This window comes from Dama dama, chromosome 29 (assembly GCF_033118175.1).
Source record: "Dama dama isolate Ldn47 chromosome 29, ASM3311817v1, whole genome shotgun sequence".
NCBI lineage: Eukaryota > Metazoa > Chordata > Mammalia > Artiodactyla > Cervidae > Dama > Dama dama.
In genome coordinates this window covers 58,160,641-58,181,439 of record NC_083709.1, presented here as the reverse complement: position 1 = coordinate 58,181,439, position 20,799 = coordinate 58,160,641, and the positions used below count along the sequence as shown (strand labels likewise).

At 40.0% G+C, this 20,799-nt stretch overlaps 1 protein-coding gene across 1 annotated transcript in view; it reads left to right on the top strand.

Moving 5' to 3' along the window:
• Positions 1-5,768: 5,768 nt before the first annotated feature.
• TRPM6 (transient receptor potential cation channel subfamily M member 6) overlaps positions 5,769-20,799 on the top strand; it is a 151,624-nt gene continuing 136,593 nt past the window's right edge. Inside the window, exon 1 of the mRNA XM_061132095.1 lies at positions 5,769-5,947. Within this exon, the coding sequence (XP_060988078.1) occupies positions 5,939-5,947 (9 nt within the window). The 5' untranslated portion in view covers positions 5,769-5,938. The remainder of the gene's footprint in view (positions 5,948-20,799) is intronic.

The window sequence follows — 20,799 nt, the reverse complement described above, 5'->3', positions numbered from 1 at the left end:
CCTCTTTGGCTCAGCCTCCTCATTCCTTCTGGAGCTATTTCGCCACTCCTCTCCATATCATACTGGGCACCTACTGACCTGTGAGTTCATCTTTCAGTGTCATATCTTTTTGCCTTTTCATACTGTTCATGGGGTTCTCAAGGCAAGAATGCTGAAGAGGTTTGATGTTCCCTTCTCTAGTGGACTACGTTTTGTCAGAACTCTCCACCATGATCCGTCCATCTTGGGTGGCCCTACACGGCATGGCTTATAGTTTCATTGAGTCAGACAAGGCTGTGAGCCAAGTGATCAGTTTGGTTATCTTTCTGTGACCGTGGTTTTCTTTCTGTCTGCCCTCTGATGGATGAGGATAAGAGGCTTGTGGAAGCTTCCTGATGGGAGGGACTGGCTGTGTGAATTGTAGGAGCTGTTTATATATTTTGGATGTTAACCCCTTATCAGTGGTATCATATGCAAATATTTTCTCTCATTCAGTAGTCTTTTCATTTTGTTGATGGTTCCCTTTGCTGTACAAAAGCTAAGTTTTTAAGTATCATTTGTTCATATTTGCTTTTGTTTCTGTTGCCTTTAGGAGACAGATCTAAAAAATATTCCTACAGTTTATGTCAAAGAGTGTTCTGCCTATATTTTTTTTCTTGGAGTTTTATGGTTTCTGGTCTTACATTTTTGTGTTTAGTGCATTTTGAGTTTATTTTTGTATATGTTGTAAGAAGTGCTGTAATCTCAGTCTTTTACATGTAGCTCCTCAGTTTTCCCAGAACCACTTATTAAAGACACTTTCTTTGCCGTTGTATATTCCTGCCCCTCTTCTGGTAGATTAATTGACCATAAGTGTGTGGGTTTATTGCTGGGATCTCTGTTCTGTTCCATTGGTCTTGTGGCTGTTTTTCTGCCAGTAACATACTACTTTGTTTACTATAGCTTGCATTATAGTTTGAAGTCTGAGAGCATGATAACCTCTAGCTTTGTTCTTTCCTCAAGATTGCTTTGGCTTTTTGGAATCTCTTGTGGTTCCATATAAATTTTAGGATTATTTTTTCTAGTTATGTTAAAAAATGTCATGAGTATTTTGATAGGAATTGCATTAAATCTGTAGCTAGCTTTGGTCTGTATGAATATTTTAACAATACTAAATCGTTAATTCATGAACACAGCATATCTTTCCATTTCCTTTTATCATTTTTCAATTTCCTTCATCAATATCTTATAATTTTTAGTGTATAGGTCTTTCACTTCCTTGGTTAAGTTTATTCCTAGTGATTTTATTCTGTTTGATGTGATTTTAAACAGGATTGTTTCTTTGATTTCTCTTTCTAATAGTTCATTTTTAGTGTATAGAAAAGGAACATATTTCTGTATATTAATCTTACATCCTGCAGTGTTGCTGAATTCATTTATTAGATCTAATAGCTTTTTGACATAGACTTTAAGGTTTTCAATGTAAAGTATATGTCATCTGCAAATAGTGACAGTTTTACTTCTTCCTTTCCAGTTTGGGTTCTTTTTATTTATTTTTCTTGTATGACTGCTGTGATTAGAACTTCCAATACTATGTTAAATAGAAGTGGCAAGAATAGGTGTCATCTTTTTCCTGATTTTATAGGAAATGCTTTCAACTGTTCACCATTGACTATGATGCTGCTGCTGCTGCTGCTGCTGCTAAGTCGCTTCAGTCGTGTCTGACTTTATGCGACCCCATAGACGGCAGCCCACCAGGCTTCTCCGTCCATGGGATTTTCCAGGCAAGAGTACTGGAGTGGGGAGCCATTGCCTTCTCTGGACTATGATGTTAGCTAATGGGTTTGTCATAAATGGTCTTTACTATGTTGAGATCAAATTGCCAACATCCGCTGGATCATCAAAAAAGCAAGAGAGTTCCAGAAAAACATCTATTTCTGCTTTATTGACTATGCCAAAGCCTTTGACTGTGTGGATCACAATAAACTGTGGGAAATTCTGAAGGAGATGGGAATACCAGACCACCTGACCTGCCTCTTGAGAAACCTGTATGCAGGTCAGGAAGCAACAGTTAGAACTGGACATGGAACAACACACTGGTTCCAAATAGGAAAAGGAATACGTCAAGGCTGTATACTGTCACCCTGCTTATTTAACTTATATGCAGAGTACATCATGAGAAATACTGGGCTGGATGAAGCACAAGCTGGAATCAAGATTGCCGGGAGAAACATCAATAACCTCAGATATGCAGATGACACCACCCTTATGACAGAAAGTGAAGAAGAACTAATGAGCCTCTTGATGAAAGTGAAAGAGGAGAGTGAAAAAGTTGCCTTAAAGCTCAACATTCAGAAAACTAACATCATGGCATCTGGTCCCATCACTTCATGGCAAATAGATGGGGAAACACTGGAAACAGTGGCTGACTTTATTTTGGGGGGCTCCAAAATCACTGCAAATGGTGATTGCAGCCATGGAATTAAAAGACGCTTACTCCTTGGAAGGAAAGTTATGACCAACCTACACAGCATATTAAAAAGCAGAGACATTGCTTTGTCAACAAGAGTCCATCTAGTCAAGGCTATAGTTTTTCCAGTAGTCATGTATGGATGTGAGAGTTGGACTATAAAGAAAGCTGAGCACCAAAGAATTGATGTATTTGAACTGTGGTGTTGGAGAAGACTCTTGAGAGTCCCTTGGACTGCAAGGAGATCCAACCAATCCTGCCTGAAGGAGATCAGTCCTGCGTGTTTTGAAAGACTGATGTTGAAGCTGAAACTCCAATACTTTGGCCACCTGATGTGAAGAGCTGACTCATTTGAAGACTCTAATGCTGGGAAAGATTGAGGGCAGAAGGAGAAGGGGATGACAGAGGATGAGATGGTTGGATGGCATCACCGACTCGATGGACACGGGTTTGGGTGAACTCCGGGAGTTGGTGATGGACAGGGAGGCCTGGCCTGCTGTGGTTCATGGGGTCGCAAAGAGTCGGACACGACTGAGTGGCTGAACTGAACTCAACTGATGTTGAAATACGTTCCCTTTATATCCACTTTGATGAGAATTTTTTATTGTTAACAGATGTTGAATTTTGTTAAATGCTTTATGTTTCTCAAGATGATCATGTGATTTTTATTCTTCCTTTTGTTAATGTGGTGTATCACACTGATTGACTTGTGGATATTAAACCCTCCTTGTATCCCTGGAATAAGTCCCATTTGATCATGCTGTATGATCTTTTTAATATCTTGTTGGATTTGGTTTTCTAATATTTAGCTGAGTACTTTTGCATCTATGTTTACCAGAGATATTGGCCTGTAATTTTCTTTTTTTGTAGTCTCTTTGGTTTTGATATCAGGGTAATGGTAACATCATAGAATGAATCTGAGCATGTTGTATCCTCTTTAATTTTTTTGTATAGTTTGCGAAAGATAGATATTAGCTTGTATTTATGTGTTTGGTAGCACTTCTCTGTGAAACTGTCTGGTCCTAGACTTTTTGTTTTCTGAGTTTTTTGATTACCAGTTCAATTTCACTGTTGGTGATTGTCTATTTCTTCCTGATTCAATCTTGGCAGATTTTATGTTTCTAAAATTTATCCATTTCTTCTAGGTTGTCTAGTTTGTTAGCATATAGCTGATGGTAGTATTCTCTTATGATTTTTTAATCTCTGTGGTGTTAATTATAATTTCTCTTCTTTCTTATTTTGTTTATTTTGGTCCTCTTTTGAGACTACATATTTTTAATACTTCCCTGAGGTAGTGTTTCTTGCCCTTTCCTTTGTGAATTATTGTCCAATTCAATTAAGGATCTGATGAACCCTAAGCATGTTTTCCCCAGAAAAATACACACAATTCTAAAATTTACATATAATTCAGTGTGTTCCCAGAATCTCTTAAATTGTAGGCTAAGAACTTCAGTTTTGGAAGATTTGTTTGTTTTGCTTTTGCTTTTTTCATGTGCTTGTTGTCACTGTTCTTTTGTAAAACTGAATAATGATGAATTTCAGTGCTTATGATCCAGGCACTATTATAAAGATAAGCAATGAGGATGACTTAGAGCTTGTGTTTTGGGAGTGGGGGGAGAGGGAATTTTCCTTCAACTTTCTAGCTGTTTGTTACAGCCCAACAAAATGAAGTGGAGGTGTGGTAGTTAGAACTGTAAAGTGCTCAGCGTTTAGGCATGCAGTGAATATTGAAAACTAACTCAGAGTGCCTGTTAAATTTCAGACAAAAGCAATAGAAACTTGCAGACGTAAAAACTAGTTGAGTTTATTTGGAATTGTTTTACAGCATTGTAACTGTTCAAACTTGGTTTCTTTGGTGGTGATGCAATTGAATTCCTAGAAGAAACTTAACAATTCGTGGAAAATACCTCAGGAAGGGTGATATGAACTCTGAGTCATCAATCTACTTCTAGTTCAGCAATCTAAGGCTATGAGGAAAATGAGGTTTATAGTGTAATAAACACAACTGACAATGAGCTTTTACACTCTTTACTCAGCACTGTATTTGAGACCCAGTTTCAACTTTCCTAGGCCAGTTGACAGGAAATGCAATGCACCATCTACTTCACCCTGTTGGTGGAGTGAAAGCCCTCCTAAGGGAAACCGTGCATCTGTGTTATCATCTTAGGCTCCTACTCACAAATACTGCACCGAAGTTTGTCTAAATAAATCTCTGCCATTTCTTCCTCATATGTGGGTGAGTTTTCTTTTTTCTTTTACAAGTATTTATGAAGGACAGATTAGGCAGTAATGCTATTCATGACAATCATTTTAAAGAAAAAAAAAATTCTTTGATGACTATCTAATGCTTCTGAATTATGTACACCTACCTATTAATTAGTTCTTCCTCATTTTTCCATGTCCCTGGTTTCCAGAAGAGTTGAGAACTGGCAGTTCAAAAGGACACTGAAGCTTTAGACACAAGCATGGCTTGGAAGAGAAACAAGGCTGAGAGAACACGAAGGTATTGCTATGCTAAGCTAAGCTAAGCTAAGCTAAGTCACTTCAGTCGTGTCCGGCTCTGCGTGACGCCATAGACAGCAGCCCACTAGGCTCCCCCGTCCCTGGGATTCTCCAGGCAAAAACACTGGAGTGGGTTGCCATTTCCTTCTCCAATGCATGAAAGAGAAAAGCGAAAGTGAAGTCGCTCAGTCGTGTCTGACTCCGCGACCCCATGGACTGCAGCCCACCAGGCTCCTCCATCCATGGGATTTTTGAGGCAAGAGTACTGGAGTGGGGTGCCATTGCCTTCTCCAAAAGGTATTGCTAATATTACTTATAAAACTTTGGATTTTTTTTCTTTTTTTTGCCACATCACGTGCCATATGGGATATTAGTTACCCAACCAGGGCTCAAACTTGTGGCCTCTGCAGTGGAAGTGCAATGTCTTAACCACTGGATCATTAGCGAAGTCCCCAAACCTTGGAATTTGAAGAAAATGGATCTTTCTTTTAAGGGGGTGATAAAGAAATTAAAAGTAAGAAAAAGCCTTTTATAATCATAGTTTTAATAAAATAACCACTAACAAAGTTGGTAGAGGTTCTAAATACATTTTTATTTAACTAAGTAACTAAATGCTGCCTCAGAAGGACAGTGTATTCACTGCACACATGTCCAGGGTTGATAAGGTTCCCTTAGCCAGTTTCCTACAGCTGGAGAGCTCAAGCAGATGACGACAACAAGAGTGTTAATCATTTTCCCGATTCCCAGGCAATCTTAGTCACAAGTTCCTGCTAAAAGTGAAATCAGCCCCTTGGGTTTAAAAGCAGCTGAAAACTTTTTCCTCAGTTCACGTTGGAATTTCTCCCTTTCAGGTTAAGCACATGGAAATTTGTTTGGCAACTCTTTTTACATCACAGTTTCCATTACTTGCTCCCACAAACTGGGGTTTATCTGATTGTGTGGTAGATGGAAACCTCAGGATAAAATTCAATGGCTGAAGGTTGAGTGAAATTTATCCTGGCCGTGGTTATGAAGAGGGTAAGTGACTGGACCTCTTTGTTGCTCTTGAGTTTATTTTCTCATATGCTAGATTTTATATACTATAAAATGCAAAAGGCATAATCTTGCATTTATAGTCAACCATTTAAATGTGTTTGGTCATTGTTTTTAAGTGATCACAGGCCAAAACCAAGAATTTAAAACACACAATTAGGCATTCATGCCAAACAAAATTGTTTCATTTTCCTCCTAAAAATAATTGTCTATTAACTATGCAGTTTATTTGGTTAATTGAACTGTAAATAAAATGTCTTTCTACATTGATGGAATGTTGAACTGTTTAGTAAGTAGACTGGAGACAGTTTTAAGTGATCAAAAAGATAAATAATTTTGATTATTGGAACTAGTCAAAGCAGGAACTGAATGGAACATCTCGGGGGAGACTTCAAATGTCAGATACTCTAGCAGAAACTTATTTTATGGCTGTGTGTTTTTATTTAGCAAGATGATTTTATTTTCTTGTTTCTTGAAATCAATTTGAAGTTAGTCATAACAGTTTTATAAATGAAACCTAAACAGATATTTCAATTATTGTTTTTCTGGAAAAATAAAGAATGATATTTGGGTATAACAGAAGTACTTTCATTAGAAGAATACTGACTTTTCTTTCACATTTCAATTGTGGTGACCTTTTATTTAAAAAAAAAAAAAATCCAGAATTTCTCTTTTGAGGCCCAGAACAGTCCTGGGCACATAGAAGACTTTGTGGGATTAGCTATTGATTATTTGTCTAGTTTTAAGTCTGCACGTACATTAATGGATACCAGAATATATCTTCTAGTCACTTGTATAAAACTTTATTCAGTACTCAATAAGTCAGTGATGAATTTAAAAGGAAGTAGAAAAGGGTCTTTATCTGAAAGGAAATTAATTGGCCTCTTTCCCACTATAAACCAAACCCTTCCATTTTGGAGAACTTTAATACTTTTCTTCTGAGTGTTGGAAAAATTATGGAAAATGCCGCCTATTTTTTACAGCAACAGCGCATCATTCCTGTCCTATGATCCTTTCTGTCCTCAATATCCAACACAGGGCTTCACACACGGTAGGATGGCATTGTTGCTGAGTATTCTTTCCACAAATTTTATGCAGTTCTTAACTGTTTGGGGTTGATTTTGTAGATCTTTTTTCTTCTCTTGTATTTCTTGACTATATAAGGTTTAAAAAATTAAAATTAGAAGAAAAAAAAAGGAAAAATCCACAGAACTACATAAGCCCAATGTAGAAGCAGAGGTTTATAACAACAATAAAAAGTGTGACTGAGGAAAAGAAAGCTCAAAAGCTTAATTGGGTTTCTTAGTGTCAATAAAATAGACAACTACAATGGCAGGGAGTCGGGGAAGAAAGGAAAAGGAAAAAAAAAAATCCAAAAGAATCTACAGAACAGGTGAAAAAATAAGAATAATAAATGATTTTCTTGAGTCAGTGCTGTCAGAGTCCTTTCCCTCGCTGGGAGTCACAGTCCACCTCGCCTCCCTAGGATGCCCTCCACCACTGTGCTGGTCTCTGGCCCTGCTGTGGGGGCAGCTCAGATCCTAATCTGGTCTCACACCTGTGTGTTCTTGCCTCCAGTGTCCACAGCTATCAGAGCTAGTGCGTTTTCTTTTGTGGGAGCTCTCAGTGACCTTTTATATATTCCATAGACACAGAGTCTGCCTAGTGGATTAATCATGTGGATTTAATCTGCAGCTTGTACAGCTTGTGGGAAGGTTTTGGGTCTTCCTTAGCCATTCTGCCCCTGGGTTTCAGTTGTGGTTTTATTCCCACCTCTGCATGTGGGTCATCCATTGCGGTTTACTCCTGAGGCTGCCCTGGAGGGCTTGGGTTTGCCCCTGTGAGGGTCATGTGGAGGTGGTGCAACTGCTTGGGTCACAGGAGTTCTGGCAGCACCAGGTACTCAGAGGAGTTGGCGGTTAGGGCAGCAGGAAATATAGTGCTTGAGAAGGGTATGGCAACCAGTATTGGCCAATACGCTCCAGTGTTCTTGCCTGGAGAACCCCACTTCCTGACAGAAGCCTGGCAAGCCACTGTCTACAGGGTTGCAAAGAGTCCGACGCAACGGGAAGCAACCCTGGGTGCACAGACGCAAGACTTTTTTTGCCTGTGGCAGCTCTGCCCCAGTAAGAGTTGAGTATGAAGGTGGCACAGCTGCTTGGCTTGTGGGGACCCTGGCGGTGCCAAGTGTGCAGGGACACGGACTGCCTCCACTGCAGGAGTTATGGCCCGATCAGAGTCTTTTTTTGAGCCTCTTGTAGCTGGTGATCAGAAGGTCTCTCTGGACTTTCTCCGTAGCTCCGCCCATTCAGGCACTTAGAGGGTTTCCTTGCCTGGGGTCCTTTGCTGTTGTTCGGCGCTTCAGGCACATAGAGGGGGCCCCCCTGGCTGGCGTCCTACCTAAAAGGGTACCCTGGGTGGGGTCCTACTCTGTAGTTCAGTGCGTCAGGCATTTGATGGGTCAGCCTCTCTATTGTTCAGCTGACTGATGCTGGCATGTGGGAAGAGAGAGACTATGGTGATGGCTCCACCCCCTATGTGTGACTCAGCAGTATCACCCTCCTTCCATGGCTGCCTGGCTTTCCTTCAGTTGCGTTTCCCACCACAATCTCCTCCCTCAAATCCCCTCAATCTGTCTCTCTGCAGTCAACAGCAGCTCTTGCCCTGGGATTTCTCCACAATCCCTAAACTCCAGCTCCCAGCCACTGTGCCCTCCAGGGGACCAGCTTTCATGTCCGGGGTATGTATGGATGTGGCAAGGACTGTCTGATTCTCATTCCATTTAGGCTGCCACGGATCACTTGTTTCACTCTCAGCCTTAAATATTTCTCCTCTGACTCAGACAATTGCCCTGATGTGGGGATTGGATCCCTGCTTCAGTTCCCCCACTGGCCAAGGTCAGGTCCAGTCCTATGAACACTCCTGTTTTCCCCCCTAGGTCCTTCATCTTACCAAGGTTTGTGTGGTTCTATATATTCTTTTCTGCTGGTTAGGTACTCCTGTCCACTCTCAGATGGTGTTCTGCATGCACTTCTGTGGCTGAAGGTGTATTCCTGATGTATCCATGGAGAGAGATGTACTCCACGTCCACCTGCTCCTCCACCATCTTGTTCTCCTGCAGTTCTTAATCATGGCATATTGCTGTCATCCCTCCTCCCTCCTCCTAGGCTGAACATTGTATTCCATAGACATTTAGTACATTTGTTGAATGAATGATTGGTAATTGACTCCGGCATGTAATTTCTGTGAATATGGGTGATAAATTGGGTTCTGAGGGAGATGAGTAAAGGCTGTATCAGTTTGGGATTCTTCTGGTTGTCAGTGACAGAATACCTGGCTAAAATTGGCAGAAGCAGAAGCAAAAGGGAATTTATTGGCTCATATAGCAGTTTACTGATGCACCTGATTTGAGAAACAGCTAGACACTATGGCAAAAAGCGATCTGTCTTGTCTCTCTTTCTCTTATTTTGTTCTTAGGCTTTCTCTTTGAGGTTATAGAATAGCTGCCAGAATCTCCAAGAACCATTTTGTCTCAGATTCCAATCCAATGGGAAAAAAGTAAGTGTCTTTCAGCAATCCTGGAAAACATGAAAGTTCCTCAGAGTGGGCCAAGAGTGACGGTAGCCAGGAGAGTTACTGTCCTGGTTTCATGAGCTTCTGGGGTCCAGGGGTAAAGCCTCGAGCAGGACAGCTGAACTGAAGATGGGGAAAGGAGAGTCCCCTAGTAAAAATCAAGATTGTTGCCACAAGAAAGGGGAATAGCTACTTGAAAATTACACAACAAATGTCAAATGCAAGGTAAGAGGATTACTTCATTCTCTTTTTTTCCATTCTCCTTAACATAAATATATCCAAATATGAGTAAATAATGGCTGGGAGAACTCAATTAACTCTAACTCTATAAGGATGTGCATATAGGTACTAACTGTGAAAAAAGAGAAAGCAGCTGGAAAAACAGAAGAAGAGGGCTTCTGAGTTGTTTGAACCCAGAGTCACATCTAGAACAGTGACCCTGAAATTTGCTCTATATTGAAATTATCTGGGGGTAATTCTGATGCTCAGACCATTCCTTATAAAACATCCTTATACAGCATCAGCACTGTTAGGCTCTCGGGTGTATCGTATTAAATGCAAGTTGGAGACCCAGTAGTCAAGGGAGATATCATGGAAGATTTAGTATGGTTTTAAAGGTACCTGAAACTGTACCTTGGATATAATAGATCCTCCATAAAAACCTGATAATGATTTAAAAGAGGAAAAGAACATGACCGGGCAAAGGTGTGTGTGGGGATATTTGTAAACTGTTTACTGTGTGTCTGCCTCATGTTCAACTCTCAGTATACATTTCTCACTTATCTTCTTAGTCAAGATTTGAAAAAGCAAAACTCAATGTACAGTGAGGAAATAAAGGTTCAGTAATGCAAAGTAACTTGGCAAAAGGTCAACCAGTAAGTAAAACAGGTCTTTTGGGCTCCAGATTATATACTCTTTCACAATACCACAATCTGTGACAAATTGCGGATGTCAGGCATGAGTTTAAAGGGGAGCTCAGCTGTTGGGTGTAGCAAGTAAATTTACCTGACTAAAGAATATAGACCAGGCATGAAGGCAGTACTGAGAAATGGACAGACGTGGCCTCCTCTACAGCACAGGTTGGGAAACAAGGACCTGTGTGCCAAGTCCAGTCCACCACCTGTTTTTATAAATAATATTTTCTTGGAACACAGCCACATTTGTTTTCATATTATCTATGGCTGCTTTTGTACTACCATGGCAGACCTGAGTAGTTGTGACAGATACCATATGACTTATAAAGTCTAGCCAGCACTTTACAGAAAAAGTCTGACCTAGAGTTTGACCTAGAGTTTATGTTTTCAGGTGATAAGCAGTTCTGAGACTGGATTAGATTGCCATTAGCAGTCTAGGACTGATAATGCTTGTGGCTGTGTGAGTAGGATTCTTCTTTACATGCCAGTCAGCATGGCTGCTATCTAAAAGTCTACAAGCAATAAATGCTGGAGAGGGTGTGGAGAAAAGGGAACCCTCTTACACTGTTGGTAGGAATGCAAACTAGTACAGCCACTATGGAGAACAGTGTGGAGATTTCTTAAAAAACTGAAAACAGAACTGCCATATGACCCAGCAATCCCACTTCTGGGCATACACCCTGAGGAAACCAGATCTGAAAGAGACACATGCACCCCAATGTTCATCGCAGCACTGTTTATAATAGCCAGGACATGGAAGCAATCTAGATGCCCATCAGCAGACGAATGGATAAGGAAGCTGTGGTACATATACACCACGGAATATTACTCAGCCATTAAAAAGAATTCATTTGAATCAGTTCTAATGAGATGGATGAAACTGGAGCCCATTATACAGAGTGAAGTAAGCGAGAAAGATAAAGAACATTACAGCATACTAACACATATATATGGAATTTAGAAAGATGGTAACGATAACCCTATATGCAAAACAGAAAAAGAGACACAGAAATACAGAACAGACTTTTGGACTCTGTGGGAGAAGGCGAGGGTGGGATGTTTCAGGAGAACAGCATCGAAACATGAATATTATCTATAGTGAAACAGATCACCAGCCCAGGTTGGATGCATGAGACAAGTGCTCAGGCCTGGTGCACTGGGAAGACCCAGAGGAATTGGGTGTAGAGGGAGGTGGGAGGGGGGATCGGGATGGGGAATACATGTAACTCCATGGCTGATTCATGTCAATGTATGACAAAACCACTACAATATTGTAAAGTAATTAGCCTCCAACTAATAAAAATAAATGAAAAAACAAACAAACAAACAAACAAAACCTCCATTCATTCATTCAGTTAACATTTACTGAGCATCTACAAGGTGCCTGACTTTCTGAACTCAGTTGAAATGCAGTGCAATAAATTCTACAGTGAAAAATAGGATTCCAAAATAAGATACATTTTCTCTCTGCTTCTAGGTTACATGAGGGCAGGTTTTGCTTCTGTTTTTACTCATCATCATGGTCTCAGCCTAGTAGACAGTAGAGGGGTCACTAAACTTTTGATGATTAAAAAAATGATCAATTAATGTGGTAGAGGTAAACGTAGGATGCCACAGAAACATAGTTAACCCAAGCTGATAGAATGAGGTCAAGTTATGAAGCTGAAGAGGTGGAAGAAGTGAAAGGACAAAAGGCTACAAATTGGGGAGGGAAAGGAGCAGGGAGGAGGGAGGACTTATAGTGGGAGTTCACTGAACCCATCTTGGGCGAGGTCTATCACTGTGGGACTGGAGAGAAAGAGAACTATGATCCTGAGCAGCATTTGCTGACAGATTTGATGTGATAATATAACACAGAAAAATCTATTCAGTTCCCAAATCAAAACCCTACAGAAGCTTCCTGTTGCCTACAGGATAAAATCAAGATTACTTGGTGAGACCTTGAAATCATCTACAGTTTGTTCTCTGTTGGTTTAATAGTGAAAGTGAAAGTCACTCAGTCATGTCTGACTCTTTGTGACCCCATGGATTATACAGTCCATGGGATTCTCCAGGCCAGAATATTGGACTGGGTTGCTGTTTCCTTCTCCAGGGGATCTTCCCAACCCAGGATCAAACCCAGGTCTCCTGCATTGCAGGTGGGTTCTTTACCAGCTGAGTCACCAGGGAAACCCAACAATGCTGGAGTGGTGGCCTATCTCTTCTCTAGCAGATCTTCCTGGCCCAGGAGTTGAACTGGGGTCTCCTGCATTGCAGGCAGATTCTTTACCAGCTGAGCTACCAGGGAAGCCCCTGCTTTAACCATATTGCCCTTAATTCCTTACCTCAGTTCCCACCATTGAGTTTTACGCTTTCTGATTATGCTTTATTCAGTCTTGACTTTGTGCCTTGTAAAAAGACATGTCCCCACTTGGGATGCCCTTTTCTTTCTCTCTGCCTCCTACTCATTATATCAGAAGTAAAATACACCTAGACTCTTCTTTTTTTCTTTTTGGCCTCACCACATGGCCTGTGGGATCTTACTTCCCCCACCAGGGACAGAACCCATGCCTCCTGCAGTGGGAGTGTGAGTCTTAACGACCAGAGCGCCAGGGAGGTCCCGCAGGCAGACTTGACGTATTCTCCCACCTACTCCAGTCCTCACTGCATGTCTTCTCCAGAACCCCCATGCTAACATCCACTTCTCATCTTCAGACACAAAATCATACTGCCTAGGACTCTTTTGAGCTGTTTTGTGGGTTAATGCTTTACATCCATCATGAGAATGAAGGGTCCTGGGAAAAGCGGTCATAAAATGTTTCCCACACATCTTCTGAGTGCCCAACAGTACTTTGTGCACACTTGATATTTAAGTAGACACTTAAATACTTACTGAGTAAATAAATGAGTGAGTCAGATGAATAAAAAGTTATTAGGTTAGATATGCTGCTAAAAAAGGAAGTCAAAGAATGGATAATAACAAGAGGAGATGCTAATAGCACAAGGAAAATAAATAGTACTTTGTGGTTTGAAGTATTCTCAAAAAGTACAGGTTTTGAGGGAAATATTTAAATTTACTTTAAAACATTATAGTAGAAATTCAGATGTAGAAAAATAAGCTTATATACTTCTCAGTTTAGGGTACTTTATCATAATCTATAAGATTTAAAAAAAAATATGTCTATTTCTGTGTCCCTCTTTATCTCTATTCCTATTGTCATTACTCTATGGCAGCCATTCTAGTTCAGTTAATGTGTGTTCTCTTTTTATATCAGTTTTTGTAAACTGTGTATTTTTTGTTTTTTAGTACATGTGTAAAACATATATTCTGTAATGCCTAATGGATCTCAGTTTGTGTTCTTTTTTCACTAAGTGGTAAAGTTTTAAAGATCTGTACAAATTGCTACCATATAGATCTGTTGTTTCTACATGAGGCATCATTATGAATTCACCACATTTTACTTATTTACACCTCCAGTGATAGAAAGCATATTAAAACCTCATATTGTTTCTTCATACATCTAGTGTGAGAGTTTATTTGGGTTATATCTCCAGGAATGGCATTTCTGGATCACAGAGTATGCATTATTTAATTTGACTAAGAAGTACTAAATTTTACTGCAGAATGGTGACATTAGTTTATATACATGTCCCCTCTTCTCAGCCCCCTCCCTTCCCAAATAAAGCCTCTTTCACTTAAAAAAAAAAAAAAAGAAAAGAAATCTGCCTGTGGGAACCTTTCCAGGCTCTGTGTCAGGGTTTCTATAAATTGGTACTTGGGTGCAATCTCAAAAGCAACAGAATGATCTCTGATCATTTTCAAGGCAAACCATTCAATATCACAGTAATCCAAGTCTATGCCCCAACCATTCTTCTATGCGAAAGAAGCTGAAGTTGAACGGTTCTATGAGGACCTACAAGACCTTCTAGAACTAACACCAAAAAAAGATGTCCTTTTCATTGTAGGGGACTGGAAAGCAAAAGTAGGAAATCAAGAGTTACCTGGAGTAACAGGCAAGTTTGGCCTTGGAGTACAGAATGAAGCAGGGCAAAGGATAACAGTTTTGCCAAGAGAACGCCCTCTTCCAACAACACAAGAGATGACTCTACACATGGACATCACCAGATGGTCAATACCAAAATCAGATTGATTATTTCTTTGCATTCGAAGATGGAGAAGCTCTATACAGTCAGTCAAAACAAGACCAGGATCTGACTGTGGCTCAGATCATGAACTCCTTATTGCAAAATTCAGACTTCGATTGAAGAAAGTAGGGAAAAACCACTTGACCATTTAGGTATGACCTAAATCAAATACCTTATGTTTATATAGTGGGAGTGACAAATAGATTCAACGGCTTAGATATGATAGACAAAGTGCCTGAAAAACTATGAGCGGAGGTTCAAACATTGTACAGAAAGTGGTGATCAAAACCATCCCCAAGAAACAGAAATGCAAAAAGGCAAAATGGTTGTCTGAGGAGGCCTTACAAATAACTGAGAAAAGAGAAGCTAAAGGCAAAGGAGAAAAGGAAAGATATGCCCATCTGAATGCAGAGTTCCAAAGAATAGTAAGGAGAGAGAAGAAAGCCTTCTTAAGTGAACAATGCAAAGAAATAGAGGAAAGCAACAGAATGGGAAAGACTAGAGATGTCTTGACAAAAATTAAAGATACCAAGGGAACATTTCATGCAAAGATGGGCACCATAAAGAACAGAAATGGCATGGACCTAACAGAAGCAGAAGATACAAGAAGCGGTGGCAAGAAGACACAGAAACTATACAGATCCTCAAAGATGATGCTGTTAAAGTGCTGCACTCAACATGCCAGCAAATTTGAAAGCTCAGCAGTGGCCACGGGACTGGAAGAGGTCAGTTTTCATTCCAATCCCAACGAAAGGCAATGCCAAAGAATGTTCAAGTTCAGTTCAGTTCAGTAACTTAGTCGTGTCCAACGCTTTGCGACCCCATGGACTGCAGCACGCCACGCTTCCCTGTCCATCACCAACTCCCAGAGCTTGCTCAAACTCATGTCCATCGAGTCAGTGATGCCATCCAACCATTTCATCCTCTGTTATCTCTTTCTCCTCCTGCCTTCAGTCTTTCCCAGCTGGGAAAGATTGCTGGGAAAGAATGTTCAAACTACCACATAACTGCATTCATTTTACACGCTAGCAAAGTAAAAGTCAAAATTCTCCAGGCTAGCCTTCAACAGTACATGAATCGAGAACTTCCAGATGTTCAAGCTGGATTTAGAAAAGGCAGAGCAATGAGAGATCAAATTGCCAACATCCGTTGAATCCTAGAAAAAGCAAGAGAATTCGAGAAAAACATCTACTTCTGCTTTATTGACTACGTAAAGCCTTTGACTGTGTGAACCATATCAGTGGAAAATTCTTCAAGAGATGGGAATACCAGACCACCTTACCTGCCTCCTGAGAAATCTGTGTGCAAATCAAGAAGCAACAGTTAGAACCAGACATGGAACGACTGACTGGTTCCAAATTGGGAAAGGAGTACTTCAAGTCTGTATATTGTTACCCTGCTTATTTAACTCATATGCAGAGTACATCATAAGAAATGCCGGGCTGGATGAAGCACAAGCTGGATTCCAGATTGCCAGGAGAAATATCAATAAGCTCATATTATGCAGATGACATCACCCTTATGGGCAGAAAGTGAAGAGGAACTGAAGAGCCTCTTGACGAAAGTGAAAGAAGAGAGTGAAAAACCTGGCTTAAAACTCAGCATTCAAAAAACTAAGATCATGGCATCCGGTCCCATCACGTCATGACAAATAGATGGGGAAACAATGGAAATAGTGACAGACTTTATTTTCTTGGGCTCCAAAATCACTGCAGATGGTGACTGCAGCCATGAAATTAAAAGATGCTTGCTCCTTGGAAGAAAAGCTATGACAAACCTAAACAGAATATTAAAAAGCATAGACATTACTTTGCCAACAAATATCCATATAGTCAAAGCTGTGGTTTTTCCAGTAGTCATGTATGGATGTGAGAGTTGGACCATAAAGAAGGCTGAGTGCTGAAGAATTGATATATTTGAACTGTGGTGTTGGAGAAGACTCTTGAGAGTCTGTTAGACTTCACGGAGATCCAACCAGTCAATCCTAAAGGAAATCAATCCTAAATATTCATTGGAAGGCCTGATGCTGAAGCTGAAGCTCCAATACTTTGGCCACCTGATGTGAAGGGCCAATTCATTAGAAAAGACCCTGATGCAGGGAAAGATTGCAGTCAGGAGGAGAAGGGGACGACAGAGGATGAGATGGTTGGATGGCATCACTGACTCGATGGACATGAGTTTGAGCAAACTCCAGGAGATGGTGAAGGGCAGGGAAGCCTGGTGTGCTGCAGTCCATGGGGTCACAAAGAGTCGGACATGACTGAGCGACTGAACAGCAAATGAGAACTTCTTCTTATCTAGTTCTCAAATTTTTGCTAGACTAACACAGTTAAAACTGATATCTCATTGTTTTAATATGTGTTCCGTTGTTTATTAATGAGCTTCAATATCTTCAGTTTATTTCACTTTCTTCCATAAATTGTCTGATTTTGAGATATTGTCTGTTATTTATTAAGGGAATTATTTTGCTTGTTAATTTTTTAAATGTCTTTTTGGATCCTTTATTTTTATTATTAAAAATTTTTTCTTTTTAATTGATTTTTGGCTGTGCTGGATCTTCATTGCTGTGTATGGGCTTTCTCTAGTTGCAGAGAGTCGGGGCTACTCTTCATTATTGTACACAGCCTTCTCATTGTGGTGACTTCTCTTGTTGAGGAGCAGGGATCTAGGTGAATGGCCTTCAGTAGTTGCAGCTTGTGGGCTCACTAGTTGTGGGTGCATGAGATTTGTTGCTTTGCAGAATGTGTGATCTTCCCAGATCAAGGATCAAACCTGTGTCTCCTGCATTGGTAGGCAGGTTCTTAAGCACTAGACTACCAGGGAAGTCCTGCTTGCCGATTTATAATTATAGTAAATGTTTACTAAAACATTTTTAAACCAAGAAAATTAGCTTAAGTTGTAACATTGAATTACTTTATACCAAATACCTCTTACTTTTTTATTATTGAACATTATTTCTGAGTTTGAGACGATTGCAGTGGCTATGTAGTTGTTTGACCCTCTCAAATCCCCACATATAGAATATATAGCAAAACAACAACAACAACAACAAAAACCCATGGAGAAAATTTGCAACAGAACTAAATGAACTAAGTTTCTACTTTGGCATGTAAGGAGATTAGAAGTTTCACTTCCAATGTCACACCAAGAAAAAAACTGAACAAATTGAAAATCAACAACTCTTTTTTGAAGAAATGTCAACAGAAACTTCTAAAACTGAAATGCAAAGAGAAAAGGGAATGAAATGAAAAAGACAGATATAAAAAAGAGATATTTGATCCTATGGGACAATTAGAAAATGCATAACATATTGCTTCCCAGGTGGCTCAGTGGTGAAGACCCCACCTGCCAGTGAAGGAGATGTGGGTTTGATCCCTCGGTGAGGAAGATACCGTGGAGGATGAACTGGCAACTCACTTCTGTATTTTTGCCTGGAAAATTCCATGGCCAGAGGATCCTGTGGGCTACAGTCCATGGGGTCACAAAGAATCATATATGACTGAGTACACACACACACTCACAACATCTGTGCAATGGCAATATCAGAAGAAGAAAGGGATAAGCACAGATATTTCCCCAAATTAGTGATAAGTACCAAACCACAGATCCAGAAGCTCATAGAACACCAAGAAGAATAAACAGCAAACTAAGTGACAAGTTAACTCTAGGAAATCCTGAGTACAATCAGGTAGAAATCACCAAAAACCAGATTGTGTATGTTATTATCATCTATGTGCAAGATAGCAGAGAGAAGCAGTGGGGTGGCAGATGAACTGAGAACAGGAGAAACTCAAAGATGCGGCCAGATCATCACTAAGAAGTGTGGTGGGCACTTTGAGAACATCAGCTGACCTTGGGAGAGGTTCTGCCTACTCCAACAGTGAGTGAGGGCAAGCAGCCTTGTGATAAAGCATAAAGGACTATTAAGTCCACCCCATCATCTCTTGAAATGAACCCTCTATGGTTTCTTCTCAGAAGTGCTCAAATGGGAAAACTTTCTGGGAGTGAAAACAATATTGTTTTCATGACCTTTCCCTGAGTAATCTACTGAAGAACAACTTACCAACCAAAATAATATGAGAGACCTTATCATATCATTGTACTGGTAGTAGGCATCAAATATACTGTATGATTACTTGTAGAACTAATATTATGTGAATATTTAAAAGGAAAAGTGTATGTAATGATGACCTGATCAAAGAATATAGACATGGTATAAGTATTTTAGAAGGAGAAAATTATGGTAGCATATGCAAAAGTTGTTCAAATGGCCTTCAGAAGTCATAATGATTAGTGATAGTATTGGAATTGTTTTCTGAGACTGTTGTATGTTTACGTAGAATAAACCAAATGACTAATTAATGGTTATTTAATTTTGTTGCCTCTGTCCTTGAGAACCAGGATTCTTTGTGTAGTTGAAAACAATCAGATTTAATATAAAAGAAGTTAAATAAAAATCTTTAATCCTGTATATGAATTGGAAATTTAAGTATGAACTCATAAGATATTTTATCTCTCTACTGAAAAGATCTAGAAATAATGAGCACCCAATCACCCATGGCACCCAGACTCTGGTCTTTCTCTAGATCATTCTGAATAAAATAAACCAGGACTTCTTGAAGAAATAGCTAATTTTTTTTTTAAGCCCATACTTTTCTTTTTCTTTCTTTCCTTTTTTTTTTTTGGCTGTGTCACACGGCATGTGGGATCTTGGTTTCCTGACCAGAGGTAGAACCTGGGCCCCCTGAAATTGGAAGCTCAGAGTCTTAACCACTGGACCACCAGGAAGTTAGAGCAGGCAATTTTAAGAAAACCCTGAAAACCTATAGAGAACAGAAGAGCTATTACAGACTACTAGGATCATCTCAAATAACTCAGGAGACCATTTGAAGAGGCCTCCACTGGGAAAGATAAGATAAATTGAGTTTCAGTAGCAGTAAGAATTGCAATGAATTGTAAATTAGTTATGTAGTACTGCTTCCCTTGTGGTCCAGTGGTTAAGACATCCCACTTCTAATGCAGGGGGTATGGGTTCAATCTGTGGTCAGGGAATGAAGATCCTGCATGTCACAACTAAAAGATCCCACTTGCTGCAACTAAGGGCTTCCCAGGTGGCTCTGTGGTAAAAAACCCACCTGTCAAGGTAGGAGTCCCAGGAAACGTGAGTTCAATCCCTGGGTCAGGAAGAGCCTCTGGAGGAGGAAATGGCACCCCACTCAGTATTCTTGCCTGGAAAATTCCATGGACAGAGGAGCCTGGCAGGCTGCAGCCCATGGGTCACAAAGAGTTGAACACAACTGAGACCCAGTGCAGCAAAATAAATAAATAAATATTAAAAAAAAATAAATGTGGGAATCAGGTGGAGAGGGAGGTGGGAGGGGGGCTCGGGATGGGGAATACATGTAACTCCATGGCTGATTCATGTCAATGTATGACAAAACCCACTGCAATGTTGTGAAGTAATTAGCCTCCAACTAATAAAAATAAATGAAAAAAAGAAATAAATAAAATGGATAAGCAACAACAACAACAAAAAATAAAGTGTGTATCAGTCACTCAGTTGTGTCTGAAACTTTGCGACCCCTTGGGACTACAGCCTGCTAGGCTCCTCTGTCCATGGAATTCTCCAGGCAAGAATACTGGAGTGGGGTGCCATTTCCTTCTCCAGTAGATCCACCTGACCCGGGGATCAAACCTGGGTCTTCTGCATTGCAGGTAGATTCTTTACCATCTGAGTCACCAAAGCATTAATTTAAAAAAAAAAATTGCTTCAAAGCCTTGCTTAAAGCCAGATAAGTTTATCATATTGTGGTTTCACAGAGTCAGGAATTCATGATCAACTTAACTGTTATCTTATCTCAGGGTCCTTAGGGAGATTGCAGTCAGGCTATTCAGTGGGAATATGCTTATTGGAATCTGGGCATGGAAGATCCACTTTGAAACACATTCACATGGCTCTTTTTTTTTTTTTTTTTTAATTTTTTAACACCCAAAACATTTTGTATTGGAGTATAGCCAATTAACAATTTTGTGATAGTTTCAGACGAACAGTGAAGGGACTCAGCCATACATACACATGTATCCATTCTCCCCTAAACCCGTTTCCCATCCGGGCTGACACATAACGTTGAGGAGAGTTCCATGTGCTATACAATAGGTTTTGTTGGTTATCCATTTTAAATATAGCAATGTGTACATGAACTTACTTACAAAACAGAAAGAGAC